An 18,852-nucleotide genomic window follows, 5' to 3' on the forward strand; every position below is an offset into this window, starting at 1 on the left:
ACAAGTTATTTCCAGGGTTTATAGGGCCATTGGAGGGAAGGGTCAACCATATTAGATTTGATCTCAAATATTACAAGCAATGTCCTGAAAGTCAGTGATTAATCACCGATTCATCCATGTTCCGTAGCTCGCCAAACTGATTAAATATCTGATTATTTCAATAATCATCCGATTAATCCCCGATTAATTCTCGTTCCGTGATTAATCGGATACACCCAAAATAAGATTACGCTAAAAATTGAATTAGAACGCACGGGGGATCCATAGAGAGTGCGTGAGGCAACTGATCTGGAATATCTTATGATCTTGAATGTACAAATAAGATCTGGTCATCATGGAAATATTGTGCTGTGAGAGATTTTCTACTTTACTAATCTCTCACAAAGATCATTCCTTTTGTTGTTTATATTAACCTCGTCTCAGTTAGTTCAACTGTCTGCAGTTTGGTCTGCATATAAATATACCCGACATAACAATCATCCTTTCTACATCACTTCTTGTTTCTTCACTTTCCCCTGTCCCCTACAAATGCCTCTCCGTGGTCTCCTCCTCTTCTTTGTTCTCTTCTATTCCTCGACCGGATCAGGGACACCAACAACCACAGTGGTGGGAGTGAATTACGGAAGGCGAGGAAACAACATACAGTCCCCATACCATACCATAAGGCTTCTTAAAAACCTCAATGTCTCTTATGTTAAGATATACGATGCTGATTCCGAAACCCTCACACTCCTGTCCAAAACAAACATCCACGTCTCGGTCATGGTACCCAATCAACTCATTTCAAACATAGCTTCAAGCCAAAGCGTAGCAAACCAGTGGGTACGCGAAAATGTTCTTGCTTACTACCCTGATACCAGGATTCGCTTCATACTCGTGGGAAACGAAGTCCTCAGCTTCAACGCGACCAGCAGCGACATAAGGATATGGCGTGATCTGGTACCAGCAATGCAGAAAATTAAGAAATCACTAGCGGCTAAGAACATAAGGAACATCAAGATCGGAACACCCCTTGCTATGGATATCATGGAATCTACGTTCCCTCCTTCGAATGGGAAGTTCCGTGCTAATTCACTAACCGATGTGCTGCTTCCAATGCTGCACTTCTTGAACTCGACAAAATCATACTTTTTTCTTGATGTTTACCCTTACTACGCGTGGGCCGCGAATCCCTCTGGAGTTGGGCTTGACTATGCTCTGTTCGAAGGGGGAAATGGCTCTCTGTACACTGACCCGGCCACTGGCTTGAATTACACAAACCTCCTTGATCAAATGCTTGATTCTGTCGTTTACGCCATGTCAACCTTGGGGTATAAAGATGTAAAGCTTGCGATAGCAGAAACTGGATGGCCTCACTCAGGGGGGCTCGAGGAGCCCGGGGCAAACATGTACAATGCAGCAACATACAATCGCAATCTTGTGAAGAAAATGACAGCTCAGTCACCAAAAGGCACCCCAGCTCGACCAGGAGCGGTTATACCCACCTTTATATTTTCATTGTACGATGAAAACAGAAAGAGTGGTCCAGGGACGGAGCGACACTGGGGCCTATTTCATCCTACAAACGGAAACCCCATATACGATCTGGACATAACTGGGGTCCGAACAGACTATGGGCGGGCATTGACAAGGCCAACCAACAACGGGGCGTATAAAGGGAAGGCATGGTGTGTGGTGGCACGAGGGGCGAGTGAGGCGGAGTTGGGATCAGCATTAGAGTCCGCGTGCAGGCAAGTGGAAGGAATGTGTGAGGCGCTGAGGCCGGGCAGGGAGTGTTATGAGCCGCTTAGTGTAACTTCCCATGCAGATTACGCTTTCAGTTCATACTGGGCAAGAATGCGGAATGTGACAAGTGCTAACTGTTATTTCAATGGACTTGCTGTAGAAACTACCACGGATCCAAGTAAGTTCTTGCCAAGCCTGCTTTCTTTATCTTATCTTATTTTAACACACTGAATGATTAAGTTTGTGATGTTAATAGGCCATGGATCCTGCAAAGTCCCCAGTGTGACCTTATGAAGAAGATAATGTCCTAACAGAGAGGATGATTAAATAAATGGAAGAAAAGCTGGGGAAAGGACCTCTCAGATACATATGTTGTGTTCATACCTACAAGGGATGCATTTCTAGGTCAATAGTAATTTTCTTAATTTGTTACTGTTTGCTTATCAATCCTACAAGAAAAGGGATCGTTTATAACAGGCTATGTCATAACAGAATTTAAGGCTATTCTTTGGTCTCTATTAAGGACATCTAACACCTCCATAATAATCATTGGAACGTGCCAAGAAGATACATTATACATGAAAATTAAAAAAATTAATAAGCAAACTCAAGTCTATACTAAGAAAAAGGTTAGAAAACAAGATGATGCAAGTAATAATTGTTGATAATCGGGAGAGCACATCAACTTTCAAAAACATGAAATATATACATTTGGGAAGCATATAACCAACATTAACTTTTATATCAATGGCAATGAATAGAGAATCATTTCCAATGTTCTCTTTCACCCTCCAGTAAAGGCCCAATCAGTAGTTACAAGCATAGTAACGTAAATAACAGTAACAGAATGTATCATCAAGGCTATGTTATTTATAAAAAAAAAAATCTTCTACGGATGTTACAAGTGCCCGGGAAATTTAATTCGCCATTTGCAAGATAAGAAGTATAATGAACTACAGTTAATGATAAATTCTTCACAGTTTGCTTCAAGTAAATTCTGGACTCGGGCAGGTTACATTTTCAGTTTGCAAGGGATATAAAGGCTGTCTTGTTGAATCAAAATCACTTAGATCAATTTTCTTTGTAACAAGGCTACCCATCTTGGGGCTAGATTTCCGCTTATTTCCCTGCAAGAGGTTAGGGTGACCATTGATGAATATCTTTAACAAGAAAACTAGGTATTTCAAAAATTAGTTTATAGCATAATTGTTACCTTCACAGATCCACTGCTAGTGTGTTTTCCAGCAGAATCAGAGTTTTGACCTTCTTTCAGGACTTTCCTTATCAACCTTTTGTTCTCAGTATCCAGTATGTCATTCTCTTCAGATAAGACTTTCACCTAGGCAAATCAAATGCATTTGGTCAACAGATGTGCACTTAATATTAGATAACGTAAGCAGGAATAAACAAACTAACCTCCTCTTCAGCTCTATGAAGATTGATCCTCAAATGTTCCTTGTCAGTGTGGAGGCTCTTAATCTCTGAGAGTAGTGCTAAAACATTTTGGGTTGATGGCCTCAAGCTACAACCAAAGAAAGATTGGGCTTCAAATTACGTAACCAATCAGGGCAATAATACGAGTGCGAAAGTACAGTAGCTGGCCTTTCATGATTCAATGAGAATCATGATTACCAAAAGTATCCAAGTACATCTGCAGTGTAACTGAAGGGGCTCACCTATTCCTCATTTTTAGCAGCCTTTGGCATACTTCCAACTCACTGTTTGCCTCTAAAAATGCAAGTGATTTTGAAGCAACATCATCTTTGCCAATCAAGCTTGTCAACAGAGATTCAACTAGTTTGTTTTCCACAGCTGTGGCTCCTACTGATGTATCAACCTTCAGCAATGCATAAATAAATAAACAACATACCCCAAAAAGCGTTCTATAGCTTTCTCAATAATTAATACCATTCGGGAGAAGCAAACAATATTACAAAAAAATTAAATGAAATTAATTTTTAGCGTTCTATACATTTTATAGCGTTCTATACATTTTATTGTGTAAATGAAATTAATTTAAATGAAATTAATTTTATTTACACAATAAAATGTAGTATGCTGTATGCATTTAGGTTAAAAGTTAAAACTCTCACAATCTCTTGCGGAAGTTTCTATTACACAGACTACTCCATGATTTGCCAATTACAAAAAAATTGTTCATAATCAGAGGCTTCTATTTTTTTGTTAAGAGCCACTGATATGAAGCAGTTTCATGATTAATAGCCTTCTTAGGGGTTCTGCTACATAAAGAAATATAATTATATATATTTTTTTAGTGTTAAACAAACAATTAATTAATTGAGAAATGGATATAAGTCTGCGAATTCAATGTGTTTCTGCAAATTTCTTGCCAAGATATGTAGTTATTACCTCTGTCCTACCTTTTCTGGATCCTGTCCTACATCATTTAGCAAAACACAGGTAAAATGTCATATCACACTCACCAGGTATTGGATCATTCACCTATTAATAGATTTTGCTAATTTTACATACCAAGTAGAAGTATTTGATCATTCTAAGCAATTTGCTGAAAACTAGTATTAATCAATATGTCCAAGCACACATTGAGGTGAGTGTCCAAGACCATCACACAATGAGTGAGCAAAATTATCACTTTGATATCAGAAAATACAGCGGAAGAAGAAATATATAAATATTACCACTGGCATCTCAAACTGATGCTTGTAAAACCGCAGATCCTCGGATAATCTTATCAACTCTTGAGATAATTTTTTCAACTCTTCCTCCAAATCATGTACACGGGATTCTGCTTGCTTCGCACGGTCATCAGCTTCATTTCCGAAATCCATCAATGCTTCGCGGTCACGATCATACAGCGCACACTCTCGCTCCCACTTCTTACACTGAGAAAGTAAGTTTGAGCACTCCATAGCCAATTTCTGGTTTTCTTCTACAAATTTCTTCACAGCTTGGGCATTCATACTCGACTCAGCCTAATAATCATAGAATCAGTGGACTAAGAAGAAAGCAAAAGACTCCACAACAGCCAGCATGAAAGGGACAATGACGTGAATCAAAGAAGACACGTGATACATTATAACAATTCCTAGGAAATACAAGCAAATCAATAATAATATCAGTTATTTTGAATAAAGAAACAGTCCTGCTGCTATCATTATGTGTGCATCATTAACAAGTACATAAATGAAAATTTGTCCACCTATTTCCCTAGTATTAGAAACAAAGTCATAACCTAAAATTAAAGAAAACAAGAGAGTAGCGGCTATTATTATGACAATGACTCGAAAATAACAGAGTATATAGCAAAGCAATGGGGAAGAATTTAATAAAAAAAATACACAAAAACAACAGAGACCCTACAAAAAGATAATCATAAGCTCTGGAAAACAATACAATCGAATCCAAGATAGAAATTTTCACTGATAATCATCATCATCCAAGAAATACAAAGAGAGAAAACGAATAGATATTTAACAAAAAAGAAAAAGGATTAAAATTAACGATAATTGAATGAAACAATTAAGAGTGTGCGAGTAACAAACCCTAAGACATTGAATTTGTTGATCTTTGGCGTTGAGATTGGCTCGCAAAGAGAGATACTGGTGGTAAATTCTCCGATGCGATTCCTGGGAAACACGAAGCTTGGTCTCCAGAGTAGTTGTAGAGACGGGAAGGCCCAGAGAGAAATCGACGGTTTCTCTCAAAAACGACTCTGTTTCTGGAGGAACATCCATGGGTGTGATTAAAGTTACGATTCTGTGTTTCTTGAGGGAGGGTGTGTGTTGTTGTTACTGATGAGGAGATCTGTGGGGAGAGAGAGAGAGAGAGAGATCTGTGGGGAGAGAGAGAGAGAGAGAGAGAGAGAGAGAGAGAGAGATTTCAGTGAATAAACAAACACAAAGGGGGAAGAGGAGGGGGAGGAGGGTTTTGATTTTCAAGTGAAATAGAGAGAGAGAGAGAGAGAGAGAGAGAGAGAGACTGTGTGTTTTTGGAGCCGTTAGACAGTGGGCCTCATTTGTAAATCCCACGAGTCCCCTTCCCTCGTCCCTTTGAGTCTGCACTGTATTATTCAATTTCATTATTTATAATTTAACAACTAATATTATTTTGTTAATAATTTAGTATTGTTACAAAAAGAATTATATTTTATTTTATCTATTTAATTTTTAATTTTATTTTAAAAATAAATTTCTGTCATAATAATATACATTGTTTGGTTAAAATAGTTTTTTAATAATTCGTATACGTGTTTGAGTTAATATTTTAATTAGATATGTTAATTTAATTTTTGTATCTAGTATATTAAATAAGTTTTAATAGTTAAACTCATCAAAAGGAAAATTAAAAATTGAACTGAAAAGATATATTTTTATAAGGATATTTAATTAAGTTTTAATTATGGTGTAAAATATCCGTTAATCTATACTATCTATACTATACTATAATAAGCCATAAGCCAACATAGGTATAATTTGTAGTTAGTACAAAATTTTGGTTTGGTCATCTCCTTTGTAACTACACAAGTTTGTCACATGTAAACTTCTCTTACTCTTACAATATTAAAGAGTTTTATACCGCTTAAATTACAAACACTTGAGATGTAGTACAAGATAAAAACTCCACCACTATTCTTTTAAATATAATTTATATACAATATTATAACAAATCGACATTGGTATAATTTGTAGTCGTCCAAAAAATATAATCAGTTGGTAAATATAATCAGGTTAAAATCCAATTCATCAATTCTAAAATACTAATAAGATGATGTTAAAATTTAAATTATAATTAATAAATTACGAATTCTATATCCGCCCGTGCTTCGCACGGGTTAAGAGGCTAGTATATGTTACAAGTTAAATAGGTCTCTGAGTGTCAGGAATGCCTGACCACCAAAACTTTGATGTTTCGACTTTAACAATATACTCCCTCCATCCCAAATTAGATGAACTAGTTGACTTTGGACACGTAACTTAAGGTGCATTGACTGTCTAGTTCCGAAATTTATTTTTTTAATTTTTCTTTTGTAAACGAAAATTTCATATTTAAATTTTTATTTGCAAAAATAAAATTTTAAAAATATGTAACGTAGCTATGCGGTCAATAGACTTTAAAATACATGTCGAAAGTCAACGAGCTCATCTAATTTGGGATGGAGGGAGTAGAATAGATTAGTCGATTGATTATATATTTTTTAAATTTCATGTCATCATTATAAGACATGAAAAGTCATCAACATGGCGTGCTTTATTCTTTAGATCAAATGGCATGGCCAAAGGTAGATGGACATCCTACTGTAGTTGTTTATCTTCTAAATCAGATTGGAGCCTTCCGACACTTTCAGAGGTGTCGACAATTCATGCTCTATCATGGTGTCATCATGTTTCATTTTACGAATCCGCCCATAAGTTGATCAAGTTGGAACCTAATTCTGAATATACGTCATGTCTAATGATCGGTTTCATATCCTCTGCAAGTAGCTCCTCTTGAATGTTTGTACTAATCTTCTCAAGACTATGCATTCATTGGTACATCTTGTGTTCATAGTTAATAGAAAAATCCCACAATAGCTTAGAATTCATGTTATACCTTGGTATAACCTGATGATGTCTCTATGCTTACTCATTTATTTGACCAGTTGTGACGATTGGAACCACTTTTTCAGAAGATGACATTGAGGCCCATTTGACTTAAAATGATGACTTTTGGGACCTTTTCTCCGGTCAAGACAGACAAACTGCTGGCGGTAGTCTGAACTAAAAGCATGTTCCATAAAAAGATCACCCAGACAAAAGAAATAAAACACATCACCAAAACTTGTGATAAATCCAAGACTCTTGGCAAAAGCTTTAATTATTAGCATCGAATATCATTGTAAAACCACAGGTAAAACCATTCATCAATTACATAGGAGGCAGCGTACTCCTAAGAAGCCCGTGACTATATTCCAGTGCTGCCACCACTTCTACTTAATTTCAAGCTTCCATACCTCACGAACGTTGGAAGAGCCATCTGCAACCTCCGCAACCAGGCTCGCTTTCAAAAAACCTGAAATAAAAATATATACTTTGCAAATTTGAGAAGAGGAAATTTAATGTTATTTCTTAAAGTATATTTGGTAAATTATATGTATAAAGTATAAACACAACATTAAAATTTGTACCAGCTTTGGGATATTGAATAGAAGGGGGATTACAATTTCGGGTAATTTTTTTAATTCTTCTTTACCCCATAAAGATATTGAATAGAAGGGGGTATTCTTTTTGCCACTACGATTTTGAAAATGAATGTATAAATGTCCTTCAAAAGTAAGTAAATAGATTTGAAACATATAAATGCGGTTAATCCCGCTGTAAACCAAGCTATCATTGCGAAAATTGGTGAATATATATATATAACAGATATAAATTCTTCTCAACGCATAAGCAACATAATTCATGATGAGAAACCATAGCAAGTCATTTATATCGATAGAGAAAAAACTAGATCAGAAATATTTTTCTAGTGACTGAGATACAAGCTATTTACTACGACTCGGATACAAAATGTCTACACACATATCCGAGTGTCGGACTTGCATATTCCAAAATTTTAGGACATGGGAACACTGCCAGATTTTGGACACAGGAACGGGAATATGACACAATATATTAATAAACAAGCATGGTAAATAGATACATTAAAAAAATGCAACAATCAAATTTCAGATTAAACTTGATGTTTTATAGAACTTTGCAAATTCAGGGGTCTTTTGTACTTGTTTCTTGTTTCTACTTTTTATCTTGCTTCTTTAGCTTCTTGTATTTCCCAATATTAAGATTCTATCCTTATTTTTATAATTAAAATTTTGCAACAATAGGTTGGTAGCATTTCATGACCCAAGGCCAAGAAACCCAACCATCCCAAGTGTATTATCACTTACATAGAAATTTAATAACATAGCTTTACATTCACTAGTGTAGTCTTACATAAAAAATGATCACAAGTAAATAATCAATTTAAAAGTTAAATACAATATATAATAGGTCATAGATGCCCTCAACCTAGCCCTGTTTCTAAAGGTTAGCTTCTCTATCTGTAAATTATTATACGAACATTTAAGCTTTTTAGGCTTTAAATCCTAAATCCCATAACAAAAGATAAGTTCCAGGAAAACGACCTTTTTATAGAAATTCTTAAATTGCCACGATCTCGCTTTTGTTCTGCAATCTAGCTTCATTTTCCCTTTTTTACTAAATTTTAGTATGGACATTTCAGCTTCATAGGCTTTGATACTAACCTCTCCGACCCCAAAATAGGAGATGGATATTAGAAAAACAAGGCTAATTTTATCTTTTTAAACTTATATCACATAGTTACAGAATACATCTTATGTTAAATTGCTACTCCCTCCGTCCCAATCATATCTCTACACTTTCCTTTTTGAGATGTCCCATCCAATTCTTCACATTTCAAAACTTACCAAATATAGTAAAATTTTATAATATAAAAATCAACTACTCCACCTACTTTTCTCCACTATACTTACTTTATACATCAAATATCAACCGGTCCCATCACTATCTTCACTTTTTCTTACTTCTCCACTCATACTTCACTTATATTTCTTAAACTCCGTGCCCAAAATGTTTCCCAGATGCAAACATTTGGGTGGGACGGAGGGAGTCCTTGATTAAAAAGCAAAGCACCGTCTGGAACTTCAATAAATTTAAAACTAGAAATTAGAACATTATGAGACATGAATTTTCGATTTTAAAACAAGAATATGTATAATTTAACTCTAATTTATATATGCAAGTCATCCATCTGATTATATTAATTATTACTACATTCATTCTGGTTCACATCCTCTTTCATTCTGGCTTTTGGTTGACAAAAAGTTCATTTGAATTATTACAGCACTTGACACATTATCTTCCCCTTTTAATATACCACACACTATTCTAATATACAACTAATATGTATAAAAAGAGTGGGAGACCATATGTAATTATATAATATACACTCAGAACTAGAAAACTTCCATTGTATTCGCAATCAGTTGAGCGTGATTTTATAATTATTTGTGTATTCTACTTGCTATAGATAGTGGACATTGAATGTGCAACATCCCTTAAAGAAAAGGAGTAAAATAGCTATTTCATGACTCAACTCACCCCATGCAAGTGGATCACTTAACTGAATAAGCATGCAGTCAAATCATTGTACTATTCAGAACTTTTAATATGGTCTCCATCATTACAAATATTAACTTTTGGATGGAAAATTGACTTGGCTGTCAGATGTGGCAACAACATGGTAAATGTGGCAAAACAAACTCAACTAACCTGAATCCTAGTACAACCCAATATATCAAACTAACCATCAACAACCCATTTATCCAATTTTGAGTTTCCAGTAAAATTCTTAAACCCATCTGCCTTTACTTTGACTTGAAACCTTAATCAACCAAAACATGTAACCGTAACAATTCTTTAAAAGAAAACCATAATAACTCCCTATATCTACAACTTTTCTGTACTCTATTTAAAATTTTCATCAGATATACACATCCCACATAAACTTAACTGCAATGTATCCTAGTCCGAACCAATATTTCTATCTACCCAACGATCATCCATTTATCCCATTTTTTATCGCCACTAAAAATCTTAAATTCATCTAACTTTATTTCTACTAAGAACCTTAATTAACAATAACATGTAACATAAAATAACTTAAAACCATAATAATTCTTAAAAAATAGGAGCACGACTCCCTGTATCCATAACTTCTCTTTGCTTTCATTTAAGATTTTTGTCACATATACACATTTCAGTGTATATCCCCCCCCCCCCCCCCCCCCCCCCTCCCTGAAAATATATATATATAATATTACCAATTCAAACAAAGTAGCAATTACTGAAAACAGTAATCTCATATGCCATAACTCAAAACATCTCTGTAAACACATCCATTCACATATGTCAATACACACACAATAAAATGTATGAAAAGATGAGGGGAGATTAAAGAAGTATACCCATATCTACCTTTAGACCCCAAACTCAACTTCACAATTTCAATGTTAGAGTTAGGGTCCACAAAACACTTCTCATCCTCTAAATCTTTCTTTAATCGCCAACCAAAAAGATTGGATCATTCAAGTTTCCGGCTATGAAAATGAAGATATAAAGATGGGTTTGAAGAACTAATACAAAGCTAAGGTGTCACTATTTTGATCTTCTTGGGTGTCTACTACGGGTCATCTAGGTCTTTGTTGCACTTAAAGATATCTTCAAGATGCTCGACTGTTGAAGGTGCGGGTTCTTCAAGATGGTAGCCCAGTACTTTCTTTGTTTGTTCTTGCATATAAGAAATCTGAAGCAGCTTAGTTGTTGCAAAGCTGGCAGCTTGACTCTTGTGCATATAGTAATTTTGTTATTGGAGGACTGTTACAAGTATTACATTATTAGTGATTATTGTTTTTCTCTTTTATCTTCCCTTCTTGACTGGGGTTGTAGATATTATAATGTGTATCTATACATATTTATATGCATATATTTATAGAAGAAGTTACATAGAAGACGTGAGATATTAAGGAAGTGGTGATGAAGATTATGGGTGGGGTTTTTTAAGGGAATGTGTAGGATCTGATAAAGTGAAACAGATATTTTTATTAATATGGAGTCTAGTTGGAGGCTGATGTGTAAATACCAAACGCATTTTTGAAAAAGTAAAAGACAATTTAAAGTTCGTAAAATGTTTTTATTGTTTAATGACTTGATTGCAAGATAGTCATAGTTTACTGACCCGATTGCAAGTGTTTCGGTCGGACGACCCACTTGCAAGTTAGAGTCTTAGAGATCAGTTGAGTGATAAAAAAAAAATGCCATTTAAACCAGGAAAAAAAAAAAGATATTTGAATTGGGATGAAGCAAGTATGACAATATGCTTACTACATAACAAAAGGAATCTTTTCAGCGAAGAATCAAAGAGTTGAATGATAAAGGAAAACTACAACCTACGAAAAAATTATCATGTGAACAAGATCCTATTCTGATACTTCAAAATCATGCAAATGGAGATTTAAAAGATCATCTTACCATCCTTCTCCACCACAGATAGGAACCGCCTTGATCCCCCCCCTACTCCAAAGTAATGCTTTTTTGCTGCCATATACACAACTCCACCAGGACGACTAATACACTATATAAAGATACAACAATTGTAATTAAAATCCGCAATAGACTTGTATCAAAAGCATATATAAGAATGTAAATAGAGTTACCTTTTTTATAAGTTGATAGAGGTTCGGGAGAGTAGAGATCGAGTACACTGTCTCTGCCATTAGAATAATATCATACCCACCATACTCATTCAGCTCACAGTTACAGTTCTCGTCAGTATTTAAATGACGGAGCAATTGATGCACTTCGCCCCAGTCACCAGCAAAGTAACGAATATCGGCCTCGGAATTCTGTAGAATATTAGCATTCACGTTGGGGATGGTAAGACATTGCAGGACTTCAGCATTAAAATCCTGGAAATGAACAGCAGCAGCCCCCTGATGCACCAAAGAACAGGTAAATAAAGCGAGGAATTCTGAGCATATCTACTAAGATACTAAGCAGACCAAAACATGCATGTTTACCTTTAGGCATGCAAAGATTCCAGGTAGTCCATGACCACAACCAAGCTGAAATCCATAAAAATTTAATTAGCGGAATGGATACGAGCAAATTTAAACAGAAAAATAGCTCACAACTACGAGGAGTTCTATACATGCATATATGTAGAAGGCATACTATTATCTTGTCACTTTAAGTTATGGGGATGAGAGGTTAACAATGTTAGCCGGACTTTCTTGCTTTGCCTATAGTAGATCAAGTACCTGTCAGATAATATACTTCCAATTTGGGTCAAAACATGTAAATCTCTTAAAAAACTTGTGTGAGTCCAGCACTTGGACATATAACCATGTTGGACACTTTCATAGAAGATGAGGAACATGGATGAACAGCTCTAAGCAACTGCAAGATGATATCATATATAGTACATACTTCATTCATCCTGATGTCTTCTAAATGGTTCACTCAAGTCCAAATCTAAGTAGCTGCTGGGAGCATTGATACCATAACGCTGAGGGTGTTTGGCTGAGGAGCAAGTTCATCAAGAAGAAGAGTATGATTCTGAAGTGGAAGCTGAAATATGTGGTTCACATCTGATTGCTCGAAGAATTTTACAAGCAAAACCAAGTACTATAGAGGTTGATCAAAGGGACAAAATATTTATGACAAGGGTTTTAGTTCGAGACAAGTTATGCAACATAATCGTAGATACAAGTAGCTGTGCGAATGTAGTTTCCACAACATTGGTTGAAAAACTTAATTGGTCTACAAAATGACATCCAAGACCCTACAAATTGCATTGGCTAAGTAATGGCAGCAATGTGAAGGTAACAAAACAAGCACTTATCTCATTTGAAATTGGTAAATTTAAAGATGAAGTTTTGTGTGATGTTTGTGATATGGATGCCTGTCATATTTTATTGGGTAGACCATGGCAATATGATAGATTTGTTAAATTTGGTGGAAGGAATAATGTTTACATTGCTAAAGCAGTGAGCAAGTGAACAGCTCGAAAACCTATAGTTACAAATCGAGCACCAAAGGAGAACTTGTTCTTGAATTAGAAGCAAATTGAGCATGAATTGGAACAAATGGGTCGTGGTTACTTGCTGATTGCTCGTAAGGTTTGACCTAAATAGGATTCTAGTCCACCTGAAATTTTGGATGACGTGCTTAACGAGTTTAAGGATGTTTTTCCTGAAAACTTACCACCTGGTTTGCCACCTATTCAGGGGATTGAACATCAAATTAATTTGATTTCAGGAGCTCATTATCAAATAAAGCGGCTTATAGATGTAATCCTCAACAAGCGAAAGAATTGCAAAGGCAGTTTGAAGAGTTGCTAGAAAAGGGTTATGTGACAGAAAGCATGAGTCCTTGTGTCGTTCCTATCTTGGTGGTGCCTAGAAAGGATGGAACTACAAGGAAGATGTGGACTTTCAGCCTATAACTGAAGAATGTCCTAAGATTAATGAATACTACAAGGAAGATGTGGACTTTCAGCCTATAACTGAAGAATGTCCTAAGATTTCTATACGAACTTATGTGCTTCAAGATGGTTTTATTTTCAAGGAGAATCGTTTGTGCATCTCTTCTTGTTTTATTCGCGAACTTTTGGTGAGGAAGCTCGTGGGGGAGGTATTTCTGGACACTTTGGTATTAATAAAACTTTGGCTATTCTTCAAGATCACTTTTTCTGGCCAAAGATGTAGGTGATGTTCAAAGTATTATTGTTCGTGGTGCAACTTGTCAAAAAGCAAAGAGTACTTTTCTTCAAGGGTTGTATATGCCTCTACCTGTTCCATAATATCCTTAAGAGGATGTTTCCATGGATTTTATAGTTGGTTTACCACGCACGCAAAAAGGTAATGATTTGATTATGGTTGTTGTGGATAGGTTTTCTAAGATGGCACATGTTATTCCATGCCACAAAACTGATGATGCAATAAAATAGCTAATTTGTACTTTAAAGAGGTTGTGCATCTACACGGGGTTTCAAAGACTATTGTCAGTGATAGAGAGTCAGAGACACTAAGTTTATAAGCTATTTCTGGAAAACATTGTGGAAGCTGTTAGGCACTAATTTATATTTTAGCACTTCACACCATCCTCAAACTGATGGGCAAAACGAGGTTACAAATCACAACCCAGGAGTTCTACTATGTGGTTTAGTAAGTAAGTAAGACTACAACGGATTGGGAAAATGGGATGTGAAGCTTTCACATGCAGAATTTGCTTATAATCGTTCATCTACGTATGCGACTAAACACTCTCCTTTTGAGGTTGTTTATGGCTTAAGCCTTCCTATTGATCTGGTTCCTTGGCCTGAAGAAGAGTACATACATGTTGATCCCAAGACGAAGGCCGGAGCAATTTTAAAATTGTATTCGCAAGTAAAAGAAAGGATCAAAAGGGTGAATGAAAGGTACAAAACATTGGCTATGATGCAGGATCTTTATATTCAGCGCTTTGAGCTTTATACAGAACAACTCAGAAAATAAATACTTGAATATAAAGTAAAAATGAACTGATTTTATGGAAAGAAAGGGAGAATAAACTAGGCCTCACCTAGATTACTTAGATCTCACACCCAAGAAAGTAATAGAACTCAGGTCTCACACCCAAGAAGAGTAATAAAACTTAGAGTTAATTACAGTTTGTAACCCCTAGGATTGCTCCAAACGCACTTAAGATCCTGAACTATCAAACGTGACATAATGCACCCTGAACTTTACATTCCTGTGCAAGTTGTAACCCATGGTCACTATTTCGTCCAAATATGCCGTTAACTTTAACTGTTTGAGAGGTAACAGTGTGTATATTAGTTTCTAACAGCTACTTTACCTCTTGTGACCCCTCAAAAATTATGTATTATATTTTGAAATTATTTCTGAACACACACAACGATGTAAAAAAATTTAAAATAAGTTTTAAAATATGTATCTAGATTTAGAATCTGAAAAATTATTATTATTTTTACATAAACGATGTAACTTATTTTAAAATTTTAAAATAAATACATATTTTAAAAATTATTTTAATATTTTTTACATCGATATGTGTGTTCAGAAATAATTACAAAATATAATACATAAACTTTGAGGAGTCACAGGGGGTAAAGTAGCTGTTAGAAACTAATATACACACTGTTACCTCTCAAACAGTTAAAATTAACGGCATATTTGGACGGAATAGTGACTGTGGGTTACAACTTGCATGGGAATGTAAAGTTCAGGGTGCATTATGTCACGTTTGATAGTTCAGGATCTTAAGTGCGTTTGGAGCAATCCTAGGGGTTACAAACTGTAATTAACTCTAAAACTTAATTCAATCCAATTTGCCTCAAACAAACTGAGTACAAGAATTTATAGCTCTCTTTGGAACATTCTAGCTGAATAACATTCAAACTATTCAATATAAAGGACCTTAAATAAGATACTTCTAGACTTGTTTCACTAATTTACTTAGACTTTAGGACTTTGTCATTAATTAATCATAAACTTAGTATTTTCTTGAACATTTTTAATTATTTTCTGAACCTTCTTCTGCCTTCTTGAATATGTTTTCCCATATTTACTTGAATTTGCATCAGGCAAACAAGCATCGACACTGGTTGGGCAATACTACATGGCCGATAGTTAGCTTAATTATCAAGGGTTGCGCTCAAGAGAGAACCAATCCTTAAAATAGAACCTTAGAACCACTAAGGTTAAATATAATACATAAATACGACATTTTTTATGTGCAATTCTGTTGCAAAACCCTAATTGATACTAGAAAAAGGCGAAGGTTCTAAGGGTTCTTAGGCTAAGGGTTTTAAGAGGAACATGACCCTATTTACCAATATGGGCTAATCTATAGGATTAGGGTGATTATTATATGATTATTAAGTAGATTTTGGCTTGGAAGTTTTTGGCTTGGAAGTTTTAACCTTTCACTTGAAAGGGTTTTTCTTGTTTTAAGCACTCTAGGATTTAATTTTCTAGTTGGATTTGGTTTTTATATAATTTCCTTTTCAGATGGGGTTTTTGATGGGTTTTCAGATTGGGCTCAAATATAGCTAACTAGCTGATTTTGTATCTGATTGGGATTCTTTATGGGTTTAGGTTATTTTCCTAGCCTATAACCATATATTGTAATGTTTTATCAGACGAAAATTTGATGATGATAAATCGTGAGTTTATACTTGCAAAATCTAGAAAGTTGGTGGTTAAGTCTTTATATTTTCTAATCCAGATTTCATTTAGTTTGTGGATGATTAAATTCTTTAAGCAATCTTAACAAATCAATCCTTTAGTTTTGATTCTTGGTAATTATCTTTATAGATTCAAGCTAAAATTACTTTTTCCTGCTGCAAATCTGATCTACATAGAAAATATACATCACATATTCACATTCTCCTTGAATATGTAATGGAGCCTAACAGCAGACTTTCAACACTGAAGGAATGTCACAATGTAGTACAAATATGTAAAACCAGAAAAAGAGAGTACGATCACCTTAGCAATCACATCCCACCTCTAAAACTCTTTTTCCAGCAATAGATAAATGCTTGGCTTCATCTTCTGAGCGAAGAGCTTTGACCAGATCTAGTGAACCTTCCCAAAGCTTCAAACCTCCTATTCCATAAAAAAGCACATAACACATACGAGTACTTTTGATTATTTTATATAAATATTTGCAATCGCACGAATTGCTACTATTATGTCCATGCATTAAAAAATTAAACAAAAACAGTCAGAATAGTTGATTCATAGTAAATGTTGTGCAGACCTTCATATTTCCCTGGAACTAAATCAGAATTTGAAAGTGCAAAAACCTGTTGCGTACTGACCCGTCCCTAAAAAAAACAGATATTTAGCTTGATAGTATACGAAACATAATTTGGCTTATAATATGTAAGAAATCTGATTTCATGGATGTTAGAAAACTAATTGAAAAATGGAACCTTGGAGTTGTTACATTTAGACAATGAGCATCTTAGAAGCAGAAATAAGCAAACATAATGATACTATCATACTAGTAGGTAGGAAATGAATGGAACAGACACAAACCCGTATTTAAATGAGTGGAATTGATAGGAGTAGAAAGTAGGAGTTATGATGGTTGACCTTGAGTAAAGTGAGTCCATCTAAATTAAGTGGCTCCGGTGTATGTTTTACTGACGTAGGAACCTGTTGAATGAGTAAATAAAGTGAAGGAAGGTATATAGAGAGAGGGAGGGAGGGAGGAGGGCGGAGAGAGAGAGAGAGAAGGAGAGAGGGAGAAGGGGAGAGAGGGAGAGAGAGAGAGACAGAGACAGAGAGGGAGGGAGGGAGGGAGGGAGAGAGAGAGAGACGGGGAGGGAGAGGGAGAGAGAGAGAAAGAGAGAGGCATACATTAGAGGGAGAGAGAGAGAGAGAGAGAGGGAGAGAGAGGGAGGGAGGGAGAGGGAGAGAGAGAGAGAGAGAGAGAGGCATACATTAGAGGGAAAAACTTCAACACAAGGAGGTGGAGGGGGGAGTGGGGTTTGCAGGGAATCAAGAAAAGATAAAGCTAATCCCGGTTGCTGCTCGCCATCCGAAGAAAAGAGAGTGAAAGCTGATTGCTGCGCGGCCATTCTCCCACACTTCTCTACCTTCACACTTCAGGAAGACGCTCTCCAAAGACCAAAGTCCAAACCCCAAACACATTGCAATTTCGAAGCAGAATCCCTTTTTTCCCCCGACAACTTTTTCTTTTTTCTGCTAAAAGTTTTTCTTGACAACTTGGTCACAAACTAGATTTTTATAAGTGAAATTACTCAAGATATATTATATTTTAAAAAATATTTTTAAAAGTATTGTTATTTTGAAATTTATATCTGAAATTATTTTTTTTAATATGATTCGCAACTTTTACAATCGAAAATATAGTTTTATTTAATTTTAAAAAGGTTTTTTATAAGTTGCTTTCCCCTCCGAACAAAAATATAATACTTTATTTCCTAGTATTATTCATAAATCATCATTTCTGATTATAAGCCTTAGTCATACACCGATCAATCCGTTTCACCGAACCATCAAAATCCGCGCCGCTTGGTCCGGGTTAGTTGGTTTGCGGGTCACAAGTTTATTTGAAATTTTTAAAAACCGATAATGTATGGTTTGTTTCGGTTCTACCTTCAACCCGAACCAAACCGGACCGCGATCACCCCTGCGTAACGGCATGTTTTCTCTAATTTTGTGTATTTCATTATCGATTATCCACCATCCTGACATGTCATCCGTCTTTCTCTACCACATACTTCGGTCGACATAGTGAAGGAGGTAATGGGGGTGAACCAACGAAAGTTTGAGGAGATGTCCTAATAGTGGTCAGGTATAATACCTATTTATTATTGGATTATTTATAGACTCGGAAAGATAAAGCCCGTATAATAAGAGCCTGAAACATGAATTATTAATTAATTTCGCAATTAATTAATATGGGCTAAACTGAGGCCCACTAGACACATCAATCTCTGACACTTGAGATCTCTATATATAGGGCTCTACCCCTCACAACTAGGAATACG

At 35.5% G+C, this 18,852-nt stretch overlaps 3 protein-coding genes across 3 annotated transcripts; 1 reads left to right on the forward strand and 2 right to left on the reverse strand.

Annotated features, from left to right (window-relative positions):
* The first annotated feature begins 435 nt into the window (after positions 1 to 435).
* LOC108206528 (probable glucan endo-1,3-beta-glucosidase A6) lies at positions 436 to 2,229 on the forward strand. Its single transcript, XM_017376858.2, has 2 exons — positions 436 to 1,903; positions 1,982 to 2,229. Exons 1-2 carry the CDS (start codon positions 529 to 531, stop codon positions 2,017 to 2,019), a joined length of 1,413 nt encoding a protein of 470 aa, XP_017232347.1. The 5' UTR covers positions 436 to 528; the 3' UTR covers positions 2,020 to 2,229.
* Positions 2,230 to 2,448: 219 nt separating this feature from the next.
* LOC108206530 (uncharacterized) lies at positions 2,449 to 5,695 on the reverse strand. The gene is made up of 6 exons (XM_017376859.2): positions 5,250 to 5,695; positions 4,386 to 4,679; positions 3,402 to 3,562; positions 3,142 to 3,247; positions 2,939 to 3,064; positions 2,449 to 2,852 (listed from the first exon to the last, which is right to left on the reverse strand). The coding sequence occupies exons 1-6, from the start codon at positions 5,439 to 5,441 to the stop codon at positions 2,712 to 2,714; spliced, it is 1,020 nt and encodes a 339-aa protein (XP_017232348.1). The 5' UTR covers positions 5,442 to 5,695; the 3' UTR covers positions 2,449 to 2,711.
* Positions 5,696 to 7,524: 1,829 nt separating this feature from the next.
* Positions 7,525 to 18,050, reverse strand: LOC108210205 (uncharacterized). The gene is made up of 8 exons (XM_017381498.2): positions 17,779 to 18,050; positions 17,429 to 17,491; positions 17,091 to 17,157; positions 16,836 to 16,936; positions 12,341 to 12,385; positions 11,978 to 12,253; positions 11,793 to 11,895; positions 7,525 to 7,755 (listed from the first exon to the last, which is right to left on the reverse strand). The coding sequence occupies exons 1-8, from the start codon at positions 17,914 to 17,916 to the stop codon at positions 7,673 to 7,675; spliced, it is 876 nt and encodes a 291-aa protein (XP_017236987.1). The 5' UTR covers positions 17,917 to 18,050; the 3' UTR covers positions 7,525 to 7,672.
* Between the last annotated feature and the right edge of the window lie 802 nt (positions 18,051 to 18,852).

This window comes from Daucus carota, chromosome 2 (genome assembly GCF_001625215.2).
Source record: "Daucus carota subsp. sativus chromosome 2, DH1 v3.0, whole genome shotgun sequence".
NCBI classification, from domain to species: Eukaryota; Viridiplantae; Streptophyta; class Magnoliopsida; order Apiales; family Apiaceae; genus Daucus; species Daucus carota.

Excerpts from the sequence above, each read along its gene's own strand:
- LOC108206530 (XM_017376859.2), bottom strand. The coding sequence starts at position 5,441 with ATGGATGTTCCTCCAGAAACAGAGTCGTTTTTGAGAGAAACCGTCGAT. Across the intron at positions 3,563-4,385 it reads ATCAGTTTGAGATGCCAGTG|GTTGATACATCAGTAGGAGC; the intron begins GTAATATTTATA and ends GCATTGCTGAAG. Across the intron at positions 3,065-3,141 it reads TTCATAGAGCTGAAGAGGAG|GTGAAAGTCTTATCTGAAGA; the intron begins GTTAGTTTGTTT and ends TGATTTGCCTAG.
- LOC108210205 (XM_017381498.2), bottom strand. The coding sequence starts at position 17,916 with ATGGCCGCGCAGCAATCAGCTTTCACTCTCTTTTCTTCGGATGGCGAG. Across the intron at positions 17,492-17,778 it reads TTGAAGTTTTTCCCTCTAAT|GTTCCTACGTCAGTAAAACA; the intron begins GTATGCCTCTCT and ends CTCATTCAACAG. Across the intron at positions 7,756-11,792 it reads ATCTGTGGTGGAGAAGGATG|GTTTTTTGAAAGCGAGCCTG; the intron begins GTAAGATGATCT and ends TTTTTATTTCAG.
- LOC108206528 (XM_017376858.2), top strand. The coding sequence starts at position 529 with ATGCCTCTCCGTGGTCTCCTCCTCTTCTTTGTTCTCTTCTATTCCTCG. Across the intron at positions 1,904-1,981 it reads AGAAACTACCACGGATCCAA|GCCATGGATCCTGCAAAGTC; the intron begins GTAAGTTCTTGC and ends TGATGTTAATAG.